Source organism: Protopterus annectens, chromosome 13.part0 (genome assembly GCF_019279795.1).
Source record: "Protopterus annectens isolate FY-2018-M chromosome 13.part0, PAN1.0, whole genome shotgun sequence".
Classification (NCBI taxonomy): Eukaryota; Metazoa; Chordata; order Ceratodontiformes; family Protopteridae; genus Protopterus; species Protopterus annectens.
Genome location: NC_056747.1, coordinates 1,151,332,633 through 1,151,355,535, shown reverse-complemented (window position 1 = coordinate 1,151,355,535; position 22,903 = coordinate 1,151,332,633). Strand labels below are relative to the sequence as shown.

Below are 22,903 nucleotides of genomic sequence, written 5' to 3'. Positions count from 1 at the left end.
ATGTAAAACCCCCTGAGCCCTAGCATTAGCTGAGGGTCTTGTTGAAAACACACGCATTGTATGCATTCCTTCCTGTGGAATTTTCAGATGTTCCCAAGCAGACATAAAGATGGTCTCCATCAGACGTGCCTTGGGCCTGCTCCAGAGTGTTTCCCCAATGGGTTGTGCCTGATAAATGTCCCCAGTCCACTGTGCCTGACTTCTGTCAACACATCAGGCCTAGTGACAGTAGTCTTACGGACATCCCTGATTTCTGAATGATAGAGTAAGCTCAGGTACCCTGCAAAGGAGCCTTATTCCTGCAGCTTGTATTCATGATGTCATCCATTCAGTCACCATACAAAACCGCTGACCATTGGTGAGGAGGGGGACAGACCGAATAGTTAATTGCGACCATCATATGACTTGGTTCTTGCTTCTGCATCACAGTCCAGTTTAATGTCTGCATTACTGCTGCCACTGAGCTGTCTGCTGGTCACTGTCCTGTTCTGTCTATTTTAACTCATAAGGCCCCAGGATAATTAAACTGCTCCACTTGAGGTCTGTTCCCCTTCACCTGCAGGAACAGTCCACTCTTATCAGGAAAGAACTTCAGATATGGAGGCACTTCTTTTCATCCCAAAGGATTTTCTATGAGCAGGGAATTGCCCCAGTGCTTGCTGAAGATTGCAGTTACATGAAGCTAAGGGAACAGTATCATCTATAAACAACAAAAATCGCAATCCTCACCTCCCCAAATTAGGCGCTGTCTGTAAAACTCACAAACAGGAGGGGATGCAACATGCATCGTTTGTATAATACTACAATCTTCTTGAACAGCTTATTGCCATTAGTATGAACACATCTCTCAATCCTCAGAATCTGACACCAAATTACATACAGCAGTAGGTGTATGACCACGTTTTAACATTTCTCACAAGACATTTTAGGGTGGGCTTTGTAAGTCCACAAAAGACATGTGGACAGTATTTGGAAAACTTCAGTCATGCGTGTCTGTGCAAGGATAGGGTTGAGTCATTCTTCCACAGCCAGGATGGAATCTGTGTTGTTCCTCTTAAATCAGTTTCCTATTAATTTCTATAATTTTCTTATTAGGTGCCAGGTAAATGAGTCAGACTAGCCTTTTACTGTTGACTATTTTGTCTATGGACCAGCACTGTTTAGGTGTAACTTTCAGGAAGAAGAATAAATGTTGTTGTGGCAGGACATGAAAGCTGCCATATATGGATTTAGATGCTTGCGCACGCGCACACACAACACACAACACACACACACACACACACACACACACACACACACACACACACACACACACACGTACGTGAGCACAGTCTCCTTCTCAAATATTTTTGGAATATTTCTAAGCATCTGATCTGTGCTTAAGTTTTTCTTCTTACACTAGCGTTTTTTGAAAATATCTATTTTTTGTAAGAAGTGATGTGTTTTGCAGTCTTCTTATGCACAAGCACTATGCACTAACAACATGTTTGTTCCTGAAGAAGAGCTCATAGGCTTGCGTAAGCTGTATTTTAAAACCTTTCATTCCTGTCATCTCTGTGTTCTGTTGTAGTTAGAACTGTCAGGTGTAATGTTACTAGATTAACTCATTCAGGCTGTCCGTAAGAAAAGGCTAGAAGACTTTCTGGAATGAATGCATGTATGATTTGGGTTAGAAACAGGTTTGTTATTTTCATACTGCTGTCACATCATTCTGTTTAATACCTTCATCTGCTTTACTGCAGTGCTGGAAAAGGAGATCATTTTGTTTAATACCTTCATCTGCTTTACTGCAGTGCTGGAAAAGGGCTGAGCAGTTCAAGTCCTGCATCTCACCTTAGCTGAGCACTTCAAGTCCTGCATTTCACCTTAGCTGAGCACTTCAAGTCCTGCATCTCACCTTAGCTGAGCACTTCAAGTCCTGCATCTCACCTTAGCTGAGCACTTCAAGTCTTGCATCTCACCTTAGCTGAGCACTTCAAGTCCTGCATCTTACCTTAGCTGAGCAGTTCAAGTCCTGCATCTCACCTTAGCTGAGTTGATTGTTCCATGTAAGAGATGTGTAAGGTGACTACTGAGCGTAGTGTATATTTAAGCTGCTATAGTATTGGCATAAGGTTCTGAAATTTTTACCCTCAATTTTACCCCTGCTTTGCTTAGTTCTGCTGAAGCACTGAACAGTGTTAGACCTGTTTATTGGTACATACAGTATTAAATCACTAACCGTATACAGAAAACATATTTATTAATATCCGTGTTTGATGAAATGTTTGTTAATCTGTTATGTGGACTGTTGTCCATTATTTAGACTGCGCAGTGGTGCAGCGGTAACATTGTTGCCTGACAGCAAGAGGTTCTCCAGTTCAATTCTTGTCTGGAGTGCCTACTGTGCAGAGTCTGCATGTCCTCCCTGCGTTCGTGTGGGTTTCCTCCAAGTGCTCCGGTTTCCTCCCACATTACAAAGACGTGTATGGAGTGTTTCTCCCTGGGCCTCTGCTGAAAATTGGCTTTGTTCCAAGTGGGACTTTCCCAGTTAACAAATGTTAAATAAATAAATAAGTAAATGTGAAATTAGAATTTGCTTCTCTTTTTAGTCTTCTTCTGTTATTTTTCTAAGAACAAGTATCTGATTTTTAGTACTTACAGTTTGAGAGTAGGCGCTGGGCAGCTGTGTGATGGCCAAGTATATGAGTTTTGGTTATGCACACTTGGCCTAATATTTCATTTATTCAGAGTGGTCACTAGAATGAAGAAAATCTCCATTTCCCCCCAAGGTGCAGTGACCTCAGAATTGATAGTAGTATGAAAGGAGGAAAAAGAGATACAGCACTCTGTGAGGGATGAGAGGCCTTTGCTTTCCACAATGTTACAGCATTTGTTCATGTGGACTTTGTTCACGTGACATGGATCCTTTTAAGTTGTATGGCATGTACTCCAAGGTAAAGCTAACATTTGAATTATGAGGCTGCTGGAGGGACAGTGTAGTATAAATGGCTAATGAAGAGAATGAAGAACCTAGAGTGAGACTTGTGAGTTAATAGAACACTATGGGGCCTAGACTGGGGTAGAACTGGCTGGTGAGTTAATAGAACACTATGAGGCCTAGACTGGGGTAGAACTGGCTGGTGAGTTAATAGAACACTATGGGGCCTAGACTGGGGTAGAACTGGCTGGTGAGTTAATAGAACACTATGGGGCCTAGACTGGGGTAGAACTGGCTGGTAAGTTAATAGAACACTATGGGGCCTAGACTGGGGTAGAACTGGCTGGTGAGTTAATAGAACACTATGGGACCTAGACTGGGGTAGAACTGGCTGGTGAGTTAATAGAACACTACATGGCCTTGACTGGGGCAGAATTGGCTGATGAGTTAATAGAACAGTACATGGCCTAGGCTGGGTCAGAACTGACTGCTGAGTTCATAGCATTGCCTAGAGTGAGACATAACTGGCTGATGAGTTTGAGGTTTTAGTGTGAGGAAAAACTAGAGATGAGTTCGGAAACTGGAGGGGTAGAAATATACAGATCTACCTAATGAGTCAAGAAACTGAATCACCTAAAGTGAGGTACAACTTGTTACTGAAGTTAGGAGACTGGTGGAGCTAAGTTGCTGCACAGCTTTGCTGCATGGATTATTGTCTGCTTGTAGGGCAGATGTAAAACAGCTGTGCTGAGGGGTAATTTTTGGAGGTGGGTCTTTTTATGAGTAGCTCCCATGGGACTTGAGGTTTCATTTAAAATTATTAGCTGGGCAGGTACCACAGAGGATTAAGGCTATGAATTGTTAATGGGCTGCTTCCTGTAATCCCAGGTTTGATTCTCTTAGCCTCTATCTGCCTGGTGTATGACTGTTCATAAGTCCCTTAACCAGAAAGTGCTCTGGGGCAGTTTAAGTGCCCTAATACTCTCTTCAGATCTAAGCCCCACTTACAGGCTTTCATTTTCTGTGTATACAGTCTTTCATAAACACTGTAGGCCAGGCTCCTCAGTGATCTCCTGGACTATATGCCTACTAACTGCCTGTGAATCTATTTAATAATTAGATTAGTAGTAATATAAATGCAGGGCATGGCTATTTTTAGATGGCTTAAAGTCGTGTGACAAGTAGGACATGGACAATGGTGGACTGGTTTTCTTTGTCTTCCTTTAATCAAATTTTAAACTTTTGTTTTGACATAGAGATGATTCGTGGTGCTGTATAATTACATTATTCAGTGTACAGGGAGAAATGTTTTAGGATGAGCATCTTGCATTATTTGAAAAATAACTGGAGTATGATTTACAACAAACTGGATATCCTCTAGAAGCAAACGGCTTTTTGGTAATAATTTCTCCTTTGTCTTTCAGGTTTCTTATTGGTCGTGAGAAGCCTGGAGAGCAAAGCGAGGTGGCACAGTTAATTCAACAAACTCTTGACCAAGAGCGCTGGCAGCGAGAAATGATGGAGCAACGATATGGACAGTATGTAGAAGATGAAGACGAGGTAAGATGATGGGATCTAACAGGCAAAGGAGAGTGTAGATGCACTGCATGTTTATGCCATCATTTATAATGCAGTCAGATAGCTGGTTACAGATAATGGAACAACTCCCTTTTTAGGAAGGTGAAACAGTAGCCAACAAAGAATGTTTCTAATTAATTTATTGGACTGAAAGAGATTCTTCACACTGAATAAGACTTTTGCGTAATTTTCCTGGGCAAATATTTGAAAGGAGTACTTTGAGTAAGTACACCTTGTAGCTCCCCCATTTACCAAATTTACCTGCAGGATTCATTCATTTAGGAATTTATTTCTAGCTGACAGTAGTGTGCTAGTCACCAACCATTCCAGCTGTGTTTTCCTCAAAAGCCAGTTTGCAGGAAATAAATGAATAAAGGCTGCATTCACAAAAATATGCCCTGCAGCCAAGCCAACAGGAGCTCTGAAATGCCAATTTTAGAGCTCATGGAGCAATTAATAAGGCTAGTGGGACAGCAGCACTAAGCACCATGGTGCTTTACAAAGCACAATATTGTGAGGCTGCCCGTATTAGCCTGATGTCCTGCTCCGCTGTACAACTTAACAAAAAAAAGTCTGAGACTTTAAAACTTGCTTTAGTTGCATGAAGTGATCAGTTGCAACTAGTGTTAGTATAAATTCTTCTTGCACACTAGTATAGAAATGGGTAGAAAGGGAAGACAGTGCACTCATTATCCCACTGTACAATACCTTGAAAGGGAAGACAGTGCACAGTGCACTCATTATCCTAGTGTACAACACCTTGAAAGGGAAGGGAGTGCACTCATTTTCCTAGTATACAACACCTTGAAGGGGAAGACAGTGCACTCATTATCCCAGTGTACAACACCTTGAAAGGGAAGGGAGTGCACTCATTATCCTGGTGTACAACACATTGAAGGGGAAGACAGCGCACTCATTATCCTGGTGTACAGCACCTTGAAAGGGAAGACAGTGCACTCATTATCCTGGTGTACAACACCTTGAAAGAAGGAGGAGTGCACTCATTATCCTGGTGTACAACACCTTGAAGGGGAAGGCAGTGCACAGTGCACTCATTGTCCTAGTGTACAACACCTTGAAAGGGAAGAGAGTGCACTCATTATCCTGGTGTACAACACCTTGAAGGGGAAGGCAGTGCACTCATTATCCTGGTGTACAACACCTTGAAGGGGAAGGCAGTGCACAGTGCACTCGTTATCCTAGTGTACAACACCTTGAAGGGGAAGGCAGTGCACAGTGCACTCAATATCCTAGTGTACAACACCTTAAAAGGGAAGAGAGTGCACTCATTATCCCAGTGTACAACACCTTGAAAGGGAAGACAGTGCACTCATTATCCTGGTGTACAGCACCTTGAAAGGGAAGACAGTGCACTCATTATCCTGGTGTACAACACCTTGAAGGGGAAGGCAGTGCACAGTGCACTCATTATCCTAGTGTACAACACCTTGAAAGGGAAGGGAGTGCACTCATTTTCCTAATATACAACACCTTGAAGGGGAAGACAGTGCACTCATTATCCCAGTGTACAACACCTTGAAAGGGAAGGGAGTGCACTCATTATCCTGGTGTACAACACATTGAAGGGGAAGACAGTGCACTCATTATCCTGGTGTACAACACCTTGAAAGGGAAGACAGCGCACTCATTATCCTGGTGTACAACACCTTGAAAGGAAGGAGAGTGCACTCATTATCCTGGTGTACAACACCTTGAAGGGGAAGGCAGTGCACTCATTATCTTAGTGTACAACACGTTGAAAGGTAGTGTACAACAACTCAAAGGGGAAGACAGTGCACTCAATATCCTAGTGTACAACACCTTAAAAGGGAAGAGAGTGCACTCATTATCCCAGTGTACAACACCTTGAAAGGGAAGACAATGCACTCGTTATCCTAGTGTACAACACCTTGAAGGGGAAGGCAGTGCACTCTTTATCTTAGTGTACAACACGTTGAAAGGGAAGATAGTGCACTCATTATCCTAGTGTACAACACCTTCAAAGGGAAGACAGTGCACTCATTATCCCAGTGTACAACACCTTGAAAGGGAAGACAGTGCCCTCATTATACTGGTGTACAGCACCTTGAAGGAGAAAACAGTGCACATTATTCTAGTGTACAACACCTTGAAAGGGAAGACACTGCACTCATTATCCTAGTGTACAACACCTTGAAAGGGAAGACAGTGCACTCATTATCCTAGTGTACAACACCTTGAAAGGGAAGACAGTGCACTCATTATCCCAGTGTACAACACCTTGAAAGGGAAGACAGTGCACTCATTATCCCCTTGTACAACACATTGAAGGGAAAAACAGTGCACTCATTATTCTAGTGTACAGCACATTAAAAGGGAAGAGAGTGCACTCATTGTCGAAAGTGTACAACAACGTGAATGGGAAGATAGTGCACTCATTATCCTGGTGTACAATACGTTGAAGGGGAAGACAGTGCACTCATTATCCTGGTGTACAACTCCTTGAAAGGGAAGACAGCACACTCATTATCCTGGTGTACAACACCTTGAATGGAAGGAGAGTGCACTCATTATCCTGGTGTACAACACCTTGAAGGGGAAGAGAGTGTACTCATTATCCTAGTACACAACCCCTTGAAAGGGAATATAGTGCACTCACTATCCTAGTATACAACACCTTAAAAAGGAAGAGACTGCACTCATTATCCTAGTGTACAACACCTTGAAAGGGAAGACAGCGCACTCATTATCCTAGTATACAACACCTTGAAGGGAAGACAGTGCACTCATTATCCCAGTGTACAACACCTCGAAGGGGAAGACAGTGCACTCATTATCTTAGTGTACAACACCGTAAAAGGGAAGAGAGTGCACTCATTATCCTAGTATACAATACCTTGAAAGGGAAGACAGTGCACTCATTCTCCTAGTATACAACAGCTTGAAAGGAAAGACAGTGAACTCATTATCTTAGTGTACAGCACATTGAAAGGGAAGACAGTGCACTCATTTTCCTAGTATACAACACCTTGAAAGGAAAGACGAGTGTTCTCATTAGCTTAGTGTACAACACCTTCAAGGGGAAGACAGTGCACTCAATATCCTAGTGTACAACACCTTGAAAGGGAAGACAATGCACTCAATATCCTAGTGTACAGCACCTTGAAAGGTGAGACAGTGCACTGATTTTCCTGGTGTACAACACCTTGAAGGAGAAAACAGCGCACTCATTAATCTAGTGTACAACACCTTGAAAGGGAAGACTGTGCACTCATTATCTTAGTGTACAACACCTTAAAAGGGAAGACAGTGCACTCACTATCCTAGTGTACAACACCTTCACGGGGAAGACAGTGCACTCATTATCTTAGTGTACAACACCTTGAAAGGGAAGACACTGCACTCATTATCTTAGTGTACAACACCTTGAAAGGGAAGACAGTGCACTCATTATCCCATTGTACAACACATTGAAGGGGAAAGCAGTGCAGTCATTATTCTAGTTTACAACACCTTAAAAGAGAAGAGAGTGCACTCATTATCTTGGTGTACAACACCTTGAAAGGGAAGACAGTGCACTCATTATCCTAGTGTACAACACCCTGAAAGGGAATACAATGCACTTAGGGACACAGGTAGACAGTAGTCTCATCTTCAATAACCGCTACAACAGTCAGGAAATCCTTCTGTGTGGCACACCTCATCACTAAGGGCTTTTCATCTGTATAAAAGGACGTCATTGTCCCACTGTACTCATCCCTCATTAGACCCATTATAGACTACAACGCCCCATTTGGTATTTACCTCTCAAGACATCTGCAAAAACTGGAAAGGCCGCAGAAATACCTCACTAAAAGAATCACAGGCCTAAAGTAGATGCCCTACACTGACCACCTTAAAAAACTTCAGCTATACTCTGTCGCATATCGTCTACTCAAAGGCGATCTCTGCTTAACATACAAGGCCATGTTAAACCCAGAGCTGTTGGACGTACTGCACTTAAAGAAATCCCAATCCCTCAGAGCCACACGCTCCAGGGATCTAAACCTTGTCATCACAATAAACAAAACATGCTGGAGGGATAGGTTCCTGACCCAGAAACTCCCCAGACTCTGGAATAGACTGCCCATGCATGTCAAGCAGAATGCCTCTTTGGCCCTCTTCAAAAGGAACCTTGACGATTGGATGGGAGAAAGGAAATAGCCAGGGAATTGTTATGGCTAGTCTTGTATAGACCCTAGGGCCGATAGCCTAGTACCAACCTATGAACCTATAGACATTATCCTAGTGTACAATACCTTAAAAGGGAAAATAGTGCATTAATTATTTCAGTGTACAACACCTTGAAGGGGAAGACAGTGCACTTATTATCCCAGTGTACAACACCTTGTAGGGGAAGACAGTGTACTAATTATCCCAGTGTACAACACCTTAAAATCGAAGAAAATGCACTTATCCTAGTATACAACACCTTGAAAGGGAAGACAGTGCACTCATTATCCTAGTATACAGCACCTTGAAGGGGAAGACAGTACACTCGTTATCCTAGTATACAGCACCTTGAAGGGGAAGACAGTGCACTCAATATCTTGTATACAACACCTTGAAGGGAAAGACAGTGCACTCTCAGTATCGTAGTATACAGCACCTTGAAGGGGAAGACAGTGCACTCATTATCCCAGTGTACAACACCTTGAAAGAGAAGACAGTGCACTCATTATCCCAGTGTACAACACCTTGAAAGGGAAGACAGTGCACTCATTATCCCAGTGTACAACACCTTGAAAGGGAAGACAGTGCACTCATTATCCCAGTGTACAACATCTTGAAAGAGAAGAGTGGGCACTCATTATCCTAATATACAACACCTTGAAAGGGAAGACAATGGACTCATTATCCCCTTGTACAACACCTTGAAAGGGAAGACAGTATGCTCATTATCCCAGTGTACAACACCTTGAAAGGGAAGACAGTGCACTCATTATCCCAGTGTACAACATCTTGAAAGAGAAGACAGTGCACTCATTATCATAGTATATAACACCTGGCTATAAGTGGGAGTCAGTGTGGCACAAATTGTTTTCGGGATCTAATGGCAGATCTAGGAATTTAAAAAGGGGAGGGGTGCATTTTGGAAAGTAGACCAACAGGAAGTGTGTGGGGTGATAAACAGAGATGAAATAGTGTCCTAGGCAAAGGGTCCTAGTGCCCTGGTTCCCTCCATCTTGACCTTTACACAATATTCAGATTACTTTTTCTTACCTGTTCTCATATTATTATTTTATTCTGCAGCTTTTTCATGCAACCCTTCAACATGCTGTAAGTATCAAGCAGTGCACTATAATAACTAGAATAAATAAGTGGATTACGACAGGACAGTTGTGTAGGTAAATTTACTGTAACAACAGATGTTCAAATGATCCCTGCTGCAGTAGTCTAAGCTATTTGTTTTATATCCTACAAAGCTTCATTGCACCTTCCACTCACCCAAACCATTAGATTGAGCTGAGCTGGCTAAAAAAACAGGTTTGGCTGCCAAGACTGTCTGAGCCTTCATGCCAACTGACAGAGGGAGGCTGAGCCCTGAGAAGACATTGCTAGGGATAAAAAAAAGCCTACACACTGGAATAAAAAACACACAAAAGAAAAGGGGGGTGGTGGGGTGGAGGAAGTTGCTACTGTAGCAGTGATCATTCAAACATCTAGTGCCATGGTAAATTTATTTATACAACTGCACTGTGTTCTTCATATTGACCATTGCTATGATAGCCTAAGCTGCATGGGTAGATTTCCGTAGCTTAGAAGAACTGGGAGGTGAAAGAAGGAATGGCCTTAACAAAACTTAACCTAGACCTGGAGAAGGAATCTGGCTTGTTGTGCTTTGTAAAAGTGTGTACAGAGGACCAAGTTGCTTCTTCTAGAATACTTCTATAATTCAACCCTTCCCAAAAAGCCATAGATGAAACTAAATCATGATAGAATATGGCGTGACCCTGCCTGAAATAATTTTATTGTGGTGGGAATAACAAAAGGTAATAGCCCAAAATATCCCATTTGTTAATAGTCTGCTTTGACACAGGTTGTCCCTTCTCCTTATTTTAACAAGAAATGAACAACTGAGTGGAAGTCCTGAAACATTTTGTAATGTCAATATAGTACATGAACTGTCTGCGTACATTCAAGGCATGAAGTATCCTTTGTCCCTCATGTTGGGGCTCAGGGAATAACACATGGATATGGATAGTTTGGCTTTAAGTAAATTTGAATGGCACTTTAAACATAAAAAAAGGATTACTTCGGAAGGAAACTCTGTCCTGTGGAAAATGAAATAAGGCTGAACTTATTCTTCTTGCAGAGGTCACATCAGAGCAAGGAATACATTTCTTTTCCATCTTAAGAACCTCGAGTCAGCCAGATGAGCTGGTTTAAACGGAGCAAGTGTTAGCTTCTCTAACACAAAATTAATGTCTAAAGGAGGAGACACTGGTTTTCTTGGAGGTCTGTTATGTAAAACCCCCTATAAAAATAAGTTGACATGGGAATGCCCTGAAAAAGGGGGATCCATGGGCAGACATGCTGAAATGGCAAACAAATTAACCTTGAGAGAGGAGTAAAATATTGTCAGACAAGTGACACACTACTCTGAATGGGTCCTGGTTATGTTTTTGACACCAACTAGATTTTCCATTTCCTAATATATGATTTTGTAGAATCGGGCTTTCTTGCCTCCAGTAGTACCTCCTGCACATCTTCAGTAAACAAGTACCGAAAGAGTCCTAAGACCCTAAGATCCAGGTAATCAGTTAAAGTTATTTGAGGGTGGGATATATAAAATGTCCCTGGTCTTTCCTTTTTTTTTAAACAAGAAGCACCTTTATTAAATTATCACTTATGACACAGGCAATCATACATTTATATAAATGAAAACAAACCATATTGACATATTTTCAGTTGCAAATATTATACATCACTTATAATCTATCCAGTCATTATCGATCAAATTATAAAGTTCATTCAGTTCCTGCCTTCCCTGAAACCTCATTCTTCCTCCAAAACATTATTCTGCATATATTGTTCCCACCATTTCTGTTTTTTCCATGTAATTTGTTCCTACCCTTTTCTAAAGCTCCCACTTCCAGTTGTTTTATCTCTGTTACTGTATTCACTACTTCTAGTACACTTGGTTTAGACTTTGACTTCCATTTCCTAGTAACTGTTTTTTGACAGCCACCAGAATTAAACTCAGCAATGCCTTACTATGTCAAAGCAATTCCAGTTCTGTATCACAGATCAAAAAATCATTTCCTTAGTTACACCAATTTGCTCACCCATTATTTCTGACAGAGTAGTCTGCAGGGAATTTTTAAAGTCTGCCAACTCATTACAATCCAAAAAATATGTTCCCTTTTACCTCTTTTGTCTGTGTTCTTGTGTGACTGGATCCAATCTGTGAGGAAACTTGTAGTAATTGCCCCTGGCCAATTCCAAAAGAAGGAATAAGCACTGTTGCCTGGGCCAGAAGGGAGTCATCACAATGCTCTTAGGGGATTCCTTCTGAATTTTCAGAATTACCTTCAATATCAGAAAGGGTAGAAAAGCATACAGGAATATTCCTGTCCAAGGAAAGGAAAAAGTGTCCGTCTTCCAGGCCTTCTGCATGAAGTCTTGGAGCAGAATTTTCCCAGCTGATTGTTCATTGGGAAGGTGAAAAGACCTACTTGAGATACTGCCCACAGATTGATCAAATCTAGTTTCCATTCACGAAGGTCTATTTTGTCATTCCCAGCTTGTCTGCCACATATAACAGAATGTAGGATGTAGAGTGAGATTCTGCTGTAAAACTATATCCCATGATAACATGTCTAGTCTGCAAAGGAAGTGAGACCTGGTTCTCCCTCATTTTTTTATGTGCTACAACTTGAAGTGGTCCTGGGAACCAAAGGTGATTTAGAGAATTGAGTGCCTTGTTAAGGGAAAACTCCTTTACATTTATGTGTTTGTGTTTGTGTCAGTACTTGTTGTCCCAGATACCTTGCACTTATCCCTCAAGCAAAGTGCAAGGTAACTGGTGACTGACTGTTTGTAGCAGGAGGGGAGAGGGAAGTACCTAGATTCAGAGAACTTGATGTCTCCACCAAGTGATTTATCTTCTCACACATCCCAGAACTGGAATCAGAGAAGGTAACAGGTATTGGTGCTGGGACTAAAGAGACTTCAGATACCATTGTATCTTTTCATGAGAATCATAGATGCAGTGAGACTCAGAATCCTGATGTATTCCCTCCCTTGCCCATTAGAGGATCCCAACAGTCGCCAAAGACATTGCTAACCCCCAGCCCATAGTGGCTGTATGTATAACACCAGAGGGATCAGGGAAAAACTCTGGAATAGATGTAAATGTAAATATATTTTTTCCAGTGGAAGAAATGCTCTTTGTACTGAGGTTCTCTTGGAATCCCGGACTGCATATGAGATCTGTCACCAAAGAGAGAGACTCCTGACACTTTGAAAAAGAGTCTGCATAGATAAACAAGGCATCTAAATATAGAAAAATGTGGATACCGTGTAGCCTGTAATGTGCTATGTCTGGAGCTAGACACTTTGTGAACACTCTTGGGGAAGTGGATAGCCCAAAGGGTAAGGCAGAGAATGTTTAATGTGATCCAGATACATAAAACCTTAAGAAACATCTGAAGCCTTAATAGATAGGAATGTAATGATAAGCATCTTTTAAATATAAGGTTACAAAAAATCTCAAATGAGTTTGAAGGGGTAAGAGATTATGTTGTTAAAGGATCTTGAACTTGGGCACTGTCACAAACTGGTTTAAGATAAAGGTCCATAACTGATCTCCAGGCATTTTCTTTGTTTTTTGTCTGAAATATTCTTGAATGAAAACCTCTTCCCCACTGAGAAAAAGGAATTATCTCTATTACCCCCTCCTGGTAAAGCATGTGTTGTAGGACAGGAGGGAACAGAGGGGTTTGGTCTGGGGATGTGGAATAATTCCCTGCAAAGGAGGGATTTCTTCCCACTAAGTCAGTCTCAGAACCTGCTTGTGTGAAACAACCTGTTTCCAAAAAGAGAGAAATGGCATGGGACATGGCTCCTTACATACTCATTCTGACTTTTTTTATTGTTTTTTTGTTCGGGGGGGGTTCCTGTTCTCTTTTTCTTTTAGGTGGATTTTTGGGAAGAAAAGTAGTAGTTTGTTTTTTTTGGGGGGATTATGCATCAGTTGTGCATTACAAAGCCAGGTTGTCTGATATGCATATCACATGATCAGGTTGTAGATGCACAGTACCAAAGGGCTTTGGCTGACTACGTTTGCAAATGACTGCAAGCTAGGAGCAAGGAGCAGTTAAATTCCCAAATGACTTAGCCATCCTGCAGAAAGGTTTGTCTTAAATAAATAACTAGCGCCAAAGTCATGTTTTGAAACTAAATGCCAAAAAATGCATTATTGTATCCTTTGGGAAGCCATATACCCCAGGGAAAAAAGGAAATTGGGTAAGTTTAAAATGGCCCGCAAGAGCAGCTAGCCTAGTACCTAGCTATGAACTTTGTGAGTGTGGAGTCATTTGCATGTTGTATTAGGGAGGTCTGTTGTGTGTGAATATGGGAGGGGGTGTTGATGAAAATGTCAAAGAGGAGGGACCAAGGCTAGAGCCTTGTGGTACGCTGTTGGTGACTGGGAGGTATAGAGAGAGGATAGAGGGCCATTTTACAGACTGATACCTTTTGAACAAGTACATTTTGAACAATAGAAGGGTGGGCTGAGATAGACCTAGTAAGGACATTTAAAACAGAAGCTTGCTGTGACAAATGCTGTTGAAGGCTTTAGACAATCTAGAAATAAGGAGTAGACTAGTTGTTATTTCTAGTGTTATTGACAATGTCTATCAAAGTTATAATTGCATTGTTAGTACTGTGGGAGGGACAGAAGCCATGTTATGTGGGGGATAGGTGTTCTTCCTACAGGAGATGGTTTAGCAATTGTTTTTGAATACATTTTTCAAGTATTTTTTTTTGTGGGGGATAAGATTGCTATAGGTCTAAAGGTAATGATGTCTGTTGAATTTCCTCCTTTGTGTAGAGGGATTATGTGTGATTTTTTTTTCCAGAGAGAGGGAATGTGGGATTCCTGGACTGACCTATTTATAAGAATTGAAGCAGCATAGGCAATGTTTTTGTTTGCTATTTTAATGTGCTAACCTGGAAGGTCATCAGCTGAAGTAGACCATGGTCGAGTTTCCTTAAGTGCAGTTTTGTATTGGTTGTTGGCACAGGTTTGAAGTTGAAAGTGGTGATTTGTGGCTGTTGGGCAGGGTTGGGATTAGATGTTGGGGAATCCTTGGTTAATGATGTTGTACTGTCTAAGAAATAAAGAGTTGAATTCTGTTACAGTTTTGATTGGTGAGTTATTGGGAGAGAGGTTAGAGTTGAATTTTTGGATGGGATGTATGCTTTCTTTAATTACAGACCATCCTTTTTTATGCTTCTGTTTACTGTTGTTCTTAATGTTGTTGTAGCATAGTTTTTTGTCTTCATTTGTTTGTTTGTTTTAGTATGGTTGCAGAGCACTCTAAAGTTTTCAGGATATTGTGTTTTTTTTGGCCGTTCTTTCCATCCTTTTTCTCTATCCTGCATTAGCATTCTATTCTTTTTGGATAACCAAATTGCAAAAGCTGCAAAAATATTTAGGAAAGTTGTATTGAATTCATTTACAAATTCATCTAAGAGGAGGATTTTTAGGATGTTCCAGGAAATAGTTGATAGGGTAGTAATAAATACTGCTCTGTTAAACTTGAACAGGTTGTGTGTTGTTTTATAAACATGCTGTTTAAGTGGATGTGAGAGATGTTTGATAGTATAGATTGGGAGATGGTCACTGAGGGAGTCTGAAATTCTACCTGTGGTGGTGAGTGTGGTAGGGTCTGATATTAGGATCCAGTCTAATAAGAAATTTGATGTCTTGCTATAATGTGTAGGGCTATTAATTATTTGTGTTAAACCATATGAGTTCAGCAAGTTAGAGGTAATGTCCAACCAATTTATATTGACATCACCAAGTAGTATTTTTTCTTGTGGAATAGTTGTGGATATCCAATATATGATATTTTCCAGTGTAGCTGTATTGTCACAAGGAGGGATGTAAAGGACAGTAATGCATATGTGTTTATTTTCAGGAAAGTAATAAGACGCTTTGCTGAATTTAATTTTGGTATTGGTTTGTTGTAGAGGGAAATGTGGTAGTTGTTGGAAGATATTAAAGCAGTAAGACCACCTTTTCTCTGTATATGGTCAATACAGATGATACTATGAAATGACAAACTGAAAATATTTTATTTAGCAGTTGTATCCGCTGTAAAGGACTTCATCAGAATAAAAGATAGCCAATATGCCAGTACTTGTATAGTGAAAAATCAGATGGCAAACATAAAAATTTCATGTGACATTTAATATCAGCTGATGTAATATACCAAGTTACAAATGCTGTGACGATATAAAAATAATAAAAACATCACTGTTCATTAAATAAGACAGGTTACTTCAATTTCCTTTCCTTTAGAAAGCATTTTAAATTAACCATGTCATTCAAGTTGGGTGTTTTATTTGTTGTAAATGAAGATGCATATGTACTTGATCAAACTAGAGGATATAGTTCTGAAACAAAGGCTGATGAAACGTTCTTTACTTGTAGTCAAAGTCAACAAAGAAATCAAGTGTGTCTATGATTTGATTGATGCCTTTTGCTAGGCCTTCTGTTACGGTTACCAGGAGGCGTGCATTTCTGAGTGGCCTGTAATTACCAACAGCTGTAGAAGGGCAACTTTTAAATGCTTTCTTAGACAAAATCAATAACTTTTATTTGGCCTTTGACTAAAGAAATCTTCAAAAAGTTTGAAGAAAATGTGAAAAGAAAGAAAGAAAGAAGCAGCTTTCAGTCCTGTATTCCAAAATTTTGAAGAACATTTTCAATAAACAGTTATACTTTTATAGCAAACAGTAATAGTTGTGACATAATTCATATAAATGAAGACCCTTGAAAGAAGCCAGTGGGAGGGCAGTAGCCAGGGCAGGCAGCAGGTCAGACATAAGAGGAATGCCCTCCCCTTGTAATCATTTTTGTCTGAATGCCCCTGACCCTCTCCCCTTCTCCTTGGCCTTTTTTTCCTTTACCTTATTTGAGGAAAGTTAGTTTTTTCAAAGACAGTTAGTTTGAACTGACCAGGGACCTCTGAGTAGAAGCGATAACTGTTTCAGGCTACAAAACTGAATCTTAAGACCTTCCAAAATTTAACCCCAGGTCAAATGGTCCTAGCAGGTATTATACTAGGCCACTTCCTTTCATTGGATGTAATAGAAAGGGTTTCCACAGAAGAGTAAAGAAAAATAATCTTTTTTAAAACTGTTCTTTGTTCCAGGAAAGACAGACCTTGATCCAAGCTAAGCAGATTCCTTATTGTAAAAAGATCCAAAGGTTAACGCTGTAGACCCTGCTTCTTTTGCTATTAAGAGAAGTGCTTATGGCCATCTTAGATATGAAGGGACTGTTGGCAACTGAGGCATTATAAGAATGGAAAACATTGTGTAACTGAAGTTTACAAAAAAGGAAAACATTTGCACGAGGCAAGCCAGGCTCCCTAATGAAATGTCAGCACTTGTTATGCCAAGTGCCAACAGAGTGAAAAAAAATGTGAAAATACAGTAGAAATGCAAGTCTGGAACATTGCTCTTCTCCGTTAAACTTCTTTTTTTGCGTGTGGGGGGGGTCAACCCCCATGTACCCCACTAACTTAAATATACCAACTCCAAGATCACCATACCTTGGAGAAACGTGTGTATTCCTAGAAATGATCATCTCAGACTTAAGGGGTATATATATATATATATATATATATATATATATATATATATATATATATATGTGTGTGTGTGTGTGTGTGTGTAAGTCTGTTTTTTGGCCATCTACTGTCCATGTTTCAGGACTCTTTAGGACTCACTATTGCTGGTTCCAACATTTCAAATGGTTGCAGGCAAGGCTGAATGTATTCACCATGTCGGGAGCACAGTTCTGCTTCTGAAAATCACTCAACTTTAACTTTCATGTCAACAAAGAAAAGACACAGAATGTGATTAAATGGGATAACAAATATTGCCATATCCCATGCCAAAGTTGGTTTGCTGTGAGGCCTGTATGCTGATATGAAGGCAGACCACTTTTACATCCTCATATACAAGGGAAGAAGGGCAGAACATTATTCGGGCTCATTGGCAGTACAGGGCACTTCCGTGTCACCTTTTTGGGCTTTCCACTGCTTTCAGGATATGTACATAATAATTAACTCTAGTTTCTGCCTACTTCAGGCTAGTGTTACCCTTCCAAGGATGACTGTCTGAACTTCCAAGATGGCTGTACATTGACAAGCAACATAACTTCATCTCTCCTAGTGTGAAAACAGAAGCTGAAAAAAGAAGTGCCACTGAAAATGTTTTTTTGGTTAAATTCATTTACTGGCCTGGGATGTCAGCATAAAAAGAAAGTTGGAAAACCTGAAAGAAAATCAATCAGAAAAGGTGAAGAGTATCTTGTAAGGATTCTGCAGCTGTTCAGCAAAAAGCAGTTCAAGCTTCAGCTTTGGGTTAAGAGATGGCTTCCAGTAATTTAGAGGGAAAGTAAATCAAATGTACTCAGAGGTGATTAATGTAAACGAAACATTGAAGGGCTATATCAATTTAAACAACAAAGGCTAAAATAAATAACAGAAGGTTTAATTAGCCATTCAGATAAACTGATAAAACTGCAAAAAATCAAGGTTCACGTGAGAAGAAAAGGTGTCCAAATATGAGGTTACTAAAGAACTGTGAGTTAGAAGAGAGTGCACAGGGGAAAACCTGAGATTTTCTGTAAATACAGTAACAGAAACTGGAAGGAACAGACTGTATTAATTTTTCTGAAAGCAGCTGGATCATGTACATTTAATTGAAAGCATCGACACACATCTAATAACTATTTCTGATCATGCACCAATAAAATGAAGGTAAAAAATAAGACACTGGCACTTTCCCACCTACCAGTTAAAAAGAGGAATTTACAGAATGTGCAGTGGAAATTATTTGAGAAATATTAGGGAAGTTAGAAATATCTTCAGAAGTTATTACTAGTGACTGGGATAAAATGAAAATGGAGTCTAAAATTAGAAATAAAAAGAGAAAAGATGATTAGTATTGCAGAATAAGATGAATCTCACAGAACATTTTGGCCATCTACTGTCCATGTTTCAGGACTCTTTAGGACTCACTATTGCTGGTTCCAACATTTCAAATGGTTGTAGGCAAGGCTGAATGTATTCACCATGTCGGGAGCACAGTTCTGCTTCTGAAAATCACTCAACTTTAACTTTCATGTCAACAAAGAAAAGACACAGAATGTGATTAAATGGGATAACAAATATTGCCATATCCCATGCCAAAGTTGGTTTGCTGTGAGGCCTGTATGCTGAAATGAAGGCAGACCACCTTTACATCCTCATATACAAGGGAAGAAGGGCAGAAGATTATTCGGGCTCAGTGGCAGTACAGGACACTTCCGGGTCACCTTTTTGGGCTTTCCACTGCTTTCAGGATATGTACATAATAATTAACTCTGGTTTCTGCCTACTTCAGGCTGGAGGGCATCCAGTGTTACCCTTCCAAGGATGACTGTCTGAACTTCCAAGATGGCTGTACATTGACAAGCAACATAACTTCATCTCTCCTAGTGTGAAAACAGAAGCTGAAAAAAGAAGTGTCACTGAAAATGTTTTTTTGGTTAAATTCATTTACTGGCTAGTAATTATACTGCGTGGATGTCAGCATAAAGAAAGTTGGAAAACCTGAAAGAAAATCAATCAGAAAAGGTGAAGAGTATCTTGTAAGGATTCTGCAGCTGTTCAGCAAAAAGCAGTTCAAGCTTCAGCTTTGGGTTAAGAGATGGCTTCCAGTAATTTAGAGGGAAAGTAAATCAAATGTACTCAGAGGTGATTAATGTAAACGAAACATTGAAGGGCTATATCAATTTAAACAACAAAAGGCTAAAATAAATAACAGAAGGTTTAATTAGCCATTCAGATAAACTGATAAAACTGCAAAAATCAAAGGTTTACGTGAAGAAAAAGGTGGCCAAATATGAGGTTTCTAAAGAACTGTGAGTTAGAAGAGAGTGCACAGGGAAAACCTGAGATTTTTCTGTAACAGAGAAACTGGAAGGAACAGACTGTATTAATTTTCTGAAAGCGCTGGATCATGTACATTTAATTGAAAGCATCGACACACATCTAATAACTATTTCTGATCATGCACCAATAAAAATGAAGGTAAAAATAAGACACTGGCACTTTCCCACCAACCTGTTAAAAAGAGAGGAATTTAAGGAATGAGCAGTGGAAATTATTTGAGAATTATTAGGGAAGTTAGAAATATCTTCAGAAGTTATTGCTAGTGACTGGGATAAAATGAAAATGGAGTCTAAAATTAGAAATAAAAGAGAAAAAGATGATTAAGAAGTAATAGAAGTTACTTAAGAGGGGCTGACAAAGGTTACAGTATTGCAGAATAAGGTGAATCTCACAGAACAGGAGAAGGAGCAAATGCAGAGTGCTACAGAGAAAGTAAGAGAATATCTAGGTAATATGCATGAGTTTAGAAAGACTGCAGTTACCAAATATTTTTTAATAACAACTCCAGAGCACAAAAACTGTTAGCATAATGGCTTAGGCAACAGAACATTGAAAGGGCTGTCACCAAACTTAAGGAACCTGTGGCAGGAAAAATAACCAGAGATCCTGTAGCAGTTTTAGAGATACTCCAGAAATGTTATGAAAATTTGTATAAAGCAGAGACCTGTGAAAATCAACAGAGTTCAAATGGAAATATTTATGGAAGACTTAATTATGTAAAAGTTAGAGGTAGACGAGGCTCAACAACTAACAGTTAAGATAGGAGGTGATGAAATAAAAGCAGTGTGTAATAAATTTTCCGGGAAGTCTCCAGGAACACATGGTATTCCTGTAGAAGGTTGGAAATTAGGAGAGAAGAAGGTGCTACAGATCTGGAAGATTTTGTTTAACAGTATTTTAAAAGGAGTGGAGACACCAACATCTTGGAAAAAAGGCTGTATTACCTAAAGATGGAAAAGTCCCTTCAGACCCAGCTTCATATAGATCCATTTCAATTTTAAACCACGATTATGAAGTGTTTGTCTATACTAGCTAAAAAATGGCAAAGGTGTTACCAAAATTGATGGATGTGGATCAGTGTGGTTTTGTGGGGGGAAGGCAAACATCTGACAACATTAATAGAACAACGATGATCCAGAGAGAAGAAGAATGAAAGAAAATACCTGTTTTGTTGGTGGGTCTTGATGCAGAGAAAGCATTTGCCAGAGTAAGCTGGGATTTTACGAGTAGGGCAATGGAAGCTTTTGTTTTCCCTGATACAAGTACTGTTAGTCAGAAAGATGTATAAGGAATTGAAGGCAAGAATTAAAGTGAGAGGGTTCCTCTCAGATAAGCTGTGCTTGAACAGAGGAAACAAGCAGGGGTGCCCTCTTTCCCCTTTGTTATTTTCTTTATATATAGAGGTGTTGGCAAAGAAAAATTGATTAAAAAAAATTTTAACTTTTGTACTGCATGTTATGCACATTATTGTAATGTTTATGCAAACTCCATTCTCAGGCCTTTTGTAAATTTCTAATGTTCTCATGTAAAGCACATTAATGTAATGTTTGCATAAAACTTCATTGTCAGATGTTTTTTGTAACTTTATAGTAACTATTTGGAGCTTTTCTCCTTGGGTCTCCACTGAAAACAGGCCACTGGCTCAGTTGGACTAACCCGGATAACAAATGACAAATAAATAAAAAAATAAGGGACTTGGGAATAAAAGGATGTAATTGGTATGGTAATCAAGAAAAATTGGCTTTATTTACAGATGATATTGTTTTGTACCTGATAAATCCAGAAAATGACATCTCAGTGTTAGTTTCAAGTCTTTTCAGGATATAAAATTAATGAAGATAAAACAAAGGCTATAGCCGTAAATCGTGTACCCACACACAAATTGGTTCAGCAATACCCATATTTATGGGGGCATGATAACATTATGTATTTAGGAGTCTGGATTAAAAAGGCTTCTGTTATGGCAGCTAAGTGTATGTGGGAAGAGACTAAACAAAAGAAAATACAAAAATTGAGAAACTGGCAACTCTTATTTATGGATATGGATAGTAAGATACAAGCAGTGAAAATGTTTTTTGTCCTTTTAGTCTTGTATATGGGTTAGGCATACTTTTATCAACCCAAGGTGAAGTTGTGGGCAATAATTAATAAAGAAATGAAGGAATTTATCACGGAGGTAAAGAGAGCAAGATGTAAGTAGGATACGTTCATCCTTCCAATAGAACAAGGTGGTTTAGGTTTACCTGATTTGAAGGGGTATTTTAGAGCTACACAGTTAAGGCTGATGTATGTAACACAAGCTGAAGGTTATAATTCAAAGCTGAAAGGGATGGTGATGAAGCAAGGGGGATGTACAAGAAATAGCGAGAACAATAGTGGCATTTTGAATACAGATACTTAAGGAGAATAATAAAAACCATACAGAATTATATTCATGAAGTAGCAGAAATGATTCTATGAACTAAGCCAATACAAGAATGGAGAAAGGAGATTTTGCCAGTATCGATGACTACAAATAGGGGTACAGAAAATATGCAAGAAGGGGTTAGAATTTTGCTGCAGAAACCTGGCAAAGGAACCAAGATACTGGGAGGAAATAACTAAATCAGGAAATGTAATAATGTGGGACGAGGCAAGGAAGACATTTGGATTGCAGGCTAAACACTGCCTTCCCTACCAGTGCTTGATCTCAGAGTACAGGCAAGGTGAAATAGGGAGATTTTAAGTGAAAGACATGCTCTGGTAGAGTTTTAGTTGAATCTGGTACAGAAGCAGCTGTTAAGAAAAAGGATAATAAGTCGAGCATATAAAATATTGCATGATAACTATAAAAATCAATCAGAGGATGTTGGAAAAGATTATGAAGAGAACCTGGAAAAGAAATGTACAAGAATACAATATGAAGGGGTACGTATGGCTGCCAAGTATGCAGCCAAGTCCAGAAGTTTTAGGATCTTTGCTTGGAAGTGTTTGCATAGGTATTTTTAGGTATAGGTATTTTTATACTCAAAAGTCTGTTTGAAAGAGGGCTAGATAGCTGTGTGCTTGGCTAGATAAAGGGCTGGAAACCAGGAGGGATCGGGTGGAAGGACATTTAACCAATCTGCTGAGAGAGGCGGTGGTACTATGGGGCCCAGGGTGGGGTTAGATGATGTAAGGGGATGATGTAATCAGTATAGATGTAGGTGCCAATCAAACTTGGAGA

The 22,903-nt window shown here is 39.8% G+C and overlaps 1 protein-coding gene across 1 annotated transcript in view; it reads left to right on the top strand.

Annotated features, from left to right (window-relative positions):
- Window positions 1-22,903, top strand: part of PPP1R9B (protein phosphatase 1 regulatory subunit 9B) — a 1,137,073-nt gene that overhangs the window by 935,326 nt on the left and 178,844 nt on the right. The window contains exon 5 of the mRNA XM_044055146.1: window positions 4,345-4,480. Coding sequence (XP_043911081.1) covers window positions 4,345-4,480 — 136 coding nt within the window. The remainder of the gene's footprint in view (window positions 1-4,344; window positions 4,481-22,903) is intronic.